The sequence below is a fragment of the Arachis duranensis genome, chromosome 8 (genome assembly GCF_000817695.3).
Source record: "Arachis duranensis cultivar V14167 chromosome 8, aradu.V14167.gnm2.J7QH, whole genome shotgun sequence".
NCBI classification, from domain to species: domain Eukaryota; kingdom Viridiplantae; phylum Streptophyta; class Magnoliopsida; order Fabales; family Fabaceae; genus Arachis; species Arachis duranensis.
Window position 1 is genome coordinate 27,360,690 of NC_029779.3, and position 6,651 is coordinate 27,367,340.

Sequence of the window (6,651 nt, forward strand, 5' to 3'; positions counted from 1 at the left end):
AATTGCTTGTTGCTTTGATACTGTTTTACCAGTCTTTTTCGCTTTGGAGTAGTTCTTGTTTCCATTGTATTTCTGAAATAAAACAAAATAAAAGATGACATTAGACATTAGAATTTGGCAATGTAAATAAAGTTCTTTCCTAACACCAAATTCAGCCTTTAATAAATCATTAAGAAACTGAATGGAGTTGTTTGCTGAGGATATAATTGAAGACTACTATTTAATAGTAATAAACAAGAAGGAGCTGAAGGAGATAACATTGTGGAACTGAAGGAGCTGTTTGCTGAGGATGTAATTGAAGACTACTATTTAATAGTAATAAACAAGAAGGAGCTGAAGGAGATAACATTGTGGAACTGAAGGAGCTGTTTGCTGAGGATGTAATTGAAGACTACTATTTAATAGTAATAAACAAGAAGGCATGCCATAAGACACATATATAAAAAAGTGATACATCTTTCATTCCACTTTCCTACTGTTTAATGCAATTAAAAAGTTAAAGTATATACATCTTTCATTCCACTTCCCTACTATTTAGTGTAATGAAGGAAAAAAGTATAAATCATTCAATGTCGTCTTCGGAATTATCTTCTGATTCTGTGTTGTATTCTTGTGAAAGAAGAACTCCTTTTGAAGCATCTATAACAACTTCGTGTAAGTCACCCCTAATCAAATCAATTTCACCATTATCATTGGGTATAGAAGGACCCATTGACTGGTCAGATGGCTCTTTTTCATATATAGCTTGGGGATCAACATCAGCTTCGTCACCTATGCTAAATAAATCCCTTGGAATTGACTTCATAACATAATGTTTATTTTGATCAAATGGATCTTGCACATAGAAGCATTGGTGTACTTGACATGCCAACACAAAAGGCTCTTCTTGATAGCATTTTTTGTTGAATTGAACATACGAAGAGCCATAGCCATCCTCTTGAGTCTCATACCAGTCACATCTAAACACTACAACCTTAAAATTGCCAAAGTAGTCTAACTCAATTATATCATTTATTCTGCCATAGTAGGAAACTTTTGCACGAATTGGATTTGGATTCTTTGCACTTACAAAGCTCGTAGTCAACGCAACTAAAGTTACACCACTATTTTGCGTCTTGCGTCTTGCCTCACGTTGCCTAGTATGAAATCTATACCCATTGATAAAATACCCTGAATATCTTTTTGCAATCTTGTTGGGCCCTCTAGAAAGCTCCTTAATCCAATCTGGAACATTCTGACGCATGGCACGTGCTTTAAACCATGAGGGAAAGTTCATACTATGGTTCTTAGCTTTCACCCAACTTGTTCCTTGTTGATCAGCCTCATGCTCTCTAATTCCAAAATTAGAATTTTCGTAAGTAAAACCTAGAGATAATTCCATGATTCATAATTAAAAAAATTAAAAGAAATGGACAGTTCAATAATATGTTTGGTAAGTAGGATTTACCTAACATAGTCTTCAATTTTTCCACAGTTCAATAATATATAGCTATGGGCTTGGTTTCGAGACTTGTCGTCAAGAGAAAAAATCTCACCCTTCTTTGCTCCCAATGGACAGCCTTTCTTAGGAAACAAAATTGGAAATGAATGTGGAATTTCCGCTTCAAAGTCATTAGCATCATTATTCCGGGGTATTCTATTCAATTTTGTTTGAACACCATCATGTAAATAACGTGAGCAAAAAGTTAAACACTCATCAACCAAGTAGGCCTCCGCAATAGATCCTTCAGGACGACTTCTATTTCGAACATATGACTTTAAAGTACACATGTATCTTTCGGGAGGATACATCCACCGAAATTGAACTGGGCCGCCTAGTCTCACTTCATTAGCCAAATGAATAGGCAAATGCATCATTATGTCAAAAAATGAAGGAGGAAAAATCCTCTCCAATTGGCATAGTGTTATCACAATCTCTGCTTCCAATTGATTTATCTCTTCTAATGTGATAACCTTTTGACATAACTGACGAAAAAAAGAGCCAAGCCGAATTAAAGGGATTGCGACCGAATCTGGAAGTATACTTTTGATGGGAATTTGCAGCAAATAATGCAGCATAAAAGGGGCATCATGAGTCTTGTAACCTGATACTTTTCTTTCTGCAAGGTTCACGCATCGAGAAATATTTGAGGCAGCACCATCAGGTAGCTTTGCTTTCTTCAAGACATCACAAAAAATTGATTTCTCAGCTTTAGTCATGGAGAAACATGCTTTTGCAAACTTCACTTTTCTATGACCTCTTATTTCTTTTGGATGAAGATTCTTACGAATGCCTATTTCTTTCAAGTCATATCGAGCATTTAGGTGGTCTTTTGTCTTTCCAGATATATCCAAGAGAGTTCCAAGAATACTGTCAACTATATTCTTTTCTATATGCATTACATCAAGATTGTGTCTTGATGTGTTATACTTCCAGTAAGGTAAATAAAAAAAGATTGACCTTTTTCTCCACGGGCTTTCATTCACCTTTGTTTTTGTCTTCCCAAAGGAATTCTCCATAGAATCTAAGTGACTTAAAACTTCCATGCCCTCTAGCAACGGTGGAGCTTTTCGATGTTCTTCTTTTCCATTAAATGACCTTTTATTAGTTCTCCATGGATGTTCCTCGGGCAAAAAAACACGATGACCCATATAACACATCTTCCGACTATGTGTAAGATAACTAGAACAAGTCTCATAGTTACAAGAAGGGCAAGCTAGTTTCCCCTTTGTACTCCACCCGGATAACATTGCATATGCAGGGAAATCACTAATTGTCCATAAGAGAGCTGCATGCATTTGAAAAGTTTTATTTCTTGCGGCATCGTATGTTTCTACCCCAAGTTCCCATAACTCCTTCAATTCCTCAATCAATGGTTGCAGGTACACGTCAATATCATTTCCTGGCGATTTTGGTCCCGGGATCAACAGAGAAAGCATGAAGTATTCTTGTTTCATGCACATCCATGGTGGCAAGTTATAAGTCATTAAAATAACCGGCCATGTGCTATGAGATATACTCATGGTTCGAAACGGATTGAATCCATCGCTCGCCAAACCAAGTCTCAAGTTACGAGGTTCCTTGGCGAATTCTGAATGTCGGTTATCAAAATCTTTCCATGATTGACCATCGGCAGGATGCCTTAGCTTTCCATCCTTTTTACGCTCTTTCTGATGCCAACTCATATTCTTAGCCGTCTTTGAGCACATGAATAGCCTTTGAAGCCTGGGAATTAGGGGAAAGTGCCGTAATGTCTTTGCAGGAATGTTGTGAGCTTTCTTTGAAGATATGTCACCTTCAACTACCGCAGGTTCAATCCAATGAGAAGTTCCACATTCATGGCAACATGTTTCATTCTCGTGCTCTTTCCAATATAGCATGCAGTCATTTGGACATGCATCAATCTTTTTATAATCAAGACCTAAATCTCTCACAATAGCCTTGGCTTTGTTGAAAGAAGAAGGGAGATTCAAGTTAGGAATAGCCTCTTTCAACAACTCCAGGAGGGAAGTGAACGAGGCATTGCTCCATCCATATAGACACTTCAACAAGTATAGCCATATGGTGAAAGATAACGTAGAAAATCCCTTGAAACAAAGATATAGTTCCTTCCTAGCCTTGTCAACCAAATTATAGAACTTCTTTGCATCTTCGTTCATACCTTCTTTTTCTCCCTCAACATCTGCCACATTCCTAAACCTTTCGTCTAGCAAGCCTTCAATGTCATCGCATGAATAAATCTCACCGGTATCACCAGTATCGACATCCATACCAATTACACTTTCCCCATGATTAACCCATCGTGTATAGCCCTTGACAAATCCAAAGCATATTAAATGGCTATAAATAGACTCTCTTTGACCCCAAAGGAAGTTGCAACATTTTGCACAAGGACATAGAATTTCCTCTCCTTGAGGATTTTCAATGGAGTAAGCATAGTCCAAGAATCTATTGACGCCGTCCCTAAACTCTTGGCTATTTTTGGTAAACTCATCCAGTTCTGGGATGAGTCTTGGAAAAACCTAATTGTTCATAGTGATATTACTATTAAACTAAAAATGATTATGGTCTTAAACACCAGCTAAAAACAATTTTCTTTTATCAAAATGGAATCTGAAACTTGCTATATATACACGGTTGCTCAATATAAAATATATAAAAAGAAATATTAAAAAAATGCTTTTATATTTTAAAAGAAATATTAATAATTCTTTTATTATTCTAAAAAGTTAACCAAATACAAACTAATCATAATTCTTTTATTATTCTAAAAGAAATATTAATAATTACTTTTGAAAAGATATATTTTAAAATAAAAATGCTTTTATATTTTAATTTTTTAATTAAACAATCAGTATTTTATTACATAAAAAAGTGCAAAAGAATAACATAAACATATAAAAGCAAATAAGTATAAGATAGACTTACGAGGTCATGCCGCAATAATTTGCACTTAGTGTTCAGCTGCGTATACTCAAGTATGAGTGAAGGAATCAATCTGATTAAGAAAGAGAGACCAGAGGAGATGAGAAAGAGTATGAGTAAAAATGAATTGTGACTTGCATAGAATCAATCTGATTCTGCACTTAGTGCAGCTTTTATATACACAAGAGAGTGCAGGTTTTATATAAACAAAAGCACTATTAATACTACTGCCATTTTATTTTTTGTAGCTGTCCATCTTTTGATATATTGCTGCAAATCACATTCATGAATTTTGTACATAGAGGGAACAAAAGCTTTTAAACACTATTAGCAAGGCCATTAAAAAAATATAAATAATTTTGATTAATATTTTTAAGATACTTAATAACCAAATATATTAATGTGGTTGTGATTAAAAGCTTGGAAGGTTGAAAACAGGAGGTAGAAATTTGATTATCCAAGTGTTTGACACTTGTATCTATATCATTTGGAAGCTAAGCTGTTCTTTTAAATCCCCAAATCAAGAAACAAAGTTACTCATCCAAACTAAATAACGAATTATGAGTGACACGAAAAGAAAATGATAACAAAGATAAGAAGAGGTCCACAGAGCCGGTCAAAAAAACTAAGGATAAGATACGTACATGATGACTATATATAAAGAAAAATACAAAGAGATATTTATGAATATACGCATTAATTTGTACAATGAAGTAGCCATATATATCTATTCCGAATAGGGTCCCCCAATGGAAACAAGGCATGTGATGATGCAAGTATTGGTCTTAGCAGTTCCAAGAATGGATACAACTAACCATCCTCACTAATTAAAATAGTTATGTTCTTAGTTACTTCTTTCACATTATGTACCACCACCACACCTTCATCCTTATTTCATTCCCATTCTTTTGACTTTAAGGCCTAGGGACCCACTTTTAAGAATCTTGTCTCATATACCCACCTTTAAGAAAAATACAAAAGAGATATTCTTTGTAGCTGTCCATCTTTTAATGGCCTTGCTAATAGTGTTTAATGCATGACACTTATTTTCTGGTAGGAAACGTAGTGTAGGCATGACAAATAGATAAATACCATGATTTATGTTAGCTAAATTTTACAAGAGGTTAGTGTGATATACCCAAGTAATAGCTTCTTTTTCTCATTTTCTTTCATGCTGTAACTTTCATACCAATAACAAAGCTAACACATGACACAATCTTCTATTAATATGAACTTGCCACTCGTCATCTTCTATTAATATGAACTTGCCACTCGTCATCTTCTATTAATATGAACTTGCCACTCGTCATCTTCTATTAATATGAACTTGCCACTCGTCATCCGGCCTGATTTTGACTCAACAAAATCATAGTCACCGGAAAGGAATTAAGATACAAAACCAGAGACAGCAACTCATATTCAGAGTATGAACATGTATGAAGTATGAATAATAAGATCCCAAACAAAAACAATAATGATATACAATAATTCAAGCATGTTAGAACTTAGAAGAGTACCTTGATAAGGAAGAATATTCAATTATCTTCGTTGTGTGGAATTTGGTTCAGGGAAGATAATAAGACTGCAATTCTTCTTCTTTTCTAATTCTTCTTCCCTTGTTGGTATGTAACATGTAACAAGCTTATGTTACATATCAAAAGTGCAAACTGCAATAACAATATATTTATGAAGTAAGAGAGCGGAAGAACCAATCAAATGCAAGGGTGGGACCCACTGAGTTGCACACGTGGCAAATAAGGGGGAACAAGATTTTGCTACCATGAGGCCAGGAATGTGAATACTCAGATTCTGGCAGTTAATAATAATAATAATATAAACAGCGACAAACGTGGAATGCTCAAGAGACTAATAATAATAATAATAATAATAATAATAATAATAATAATAATAATAATAATAATAATAATAATATAAACCCAGAAATAAAGATACAATCTTCTCATTTTATTTACTGTTAGTTATAATAGAACCTTATTTTTTGCAATGGACTAAGGAATGAATCAAGAAGTAAAAGTAGAAATGAGACGATTGATAAAAGCTGAAACTTATAACAATCAGCTATATATTAGTTTCGCATACAATAGTTTTCCTATTTTCCAGTTGCTAATTTCAAAATATCAGCACTACAATATATACTTTATATATTTATTTCTACAAAGTACATAGAATGAAAATAAGCTAAAATTCAAAATCATAATAAAAGAATCAAAATAAAATGATACTGA

The 6,651-nt window shown here is 34.1% G+C and overlaps 1 protein-coding gene and 1 long non-coding RNA gene across 4 annotated transcripts in view; both read right to left on the reverse strand.

Annotated features, from left to right (window-relative positions):
* Window positions 1–6,651, reverse strand: part of LOC107461737 (uncharacterized) — a 28,177-nt gene that overhangs the window by 3,175 nt on the left and 18,351 nt on the right. Inside the window, exons 10-11 of one of the 3 annotated variants that reach the window (XR_008002172.1) lie at window positions 4,409–4,478; window positions 1–72 (exon numbers count right to left, since the gene is read on the reverse strand). The exons of 1 other annotated variant lie outside the window; for it this stretch is intronic. This is a non-coding gene — a long non-coding RNA (uncharacterized LOC107461737). The remainder of the gene's footprint in view (window positions 73–4,408; window positions 4,479–6,651) is intronic. One more of the 3 variants, XR_008002171.1, reaches the window with a different exon arrangement.
* On the reverse strand, window positions 534–2,390 carry LOC127739681 (uncharacterized). Its single transcript, XM_052253141.1, has 2 exons — window positions 1,448–2,390; window positions 534–1,331 (listed from the first exon to the last, which is right to left on the reverse strand). The coding sequence occupies exons 1-2, from the start codon at window positions 2,377–2,379 to the stop codon at window positions 563–565; spliced, it is 1,701 nt and encodes a 566-aa protein (XP_052109101.1). The 5' UTR covers window positions 2,380–2,390; the 3' UTR covers window positions 534–562.

What these genes read in the sequence shown, in the direction of transcription:
- LOC127739681 (XM_052253141.1), bottom strand. Translation starts at nt 2,379, where the DNA reads ATGCATATAGAAAAGAATATAGTTGACAGTATTCTTGGAACTCTCTTG. An exon ending in AAAATTGAAGACTATGTTAG is followed by an intron (nt 1,332 to 1,447) that starts GTAAATCCTACT and finishes TTTTGGAATTAG; the next exon opens with AGAGCATGAGGCTGATCAAC.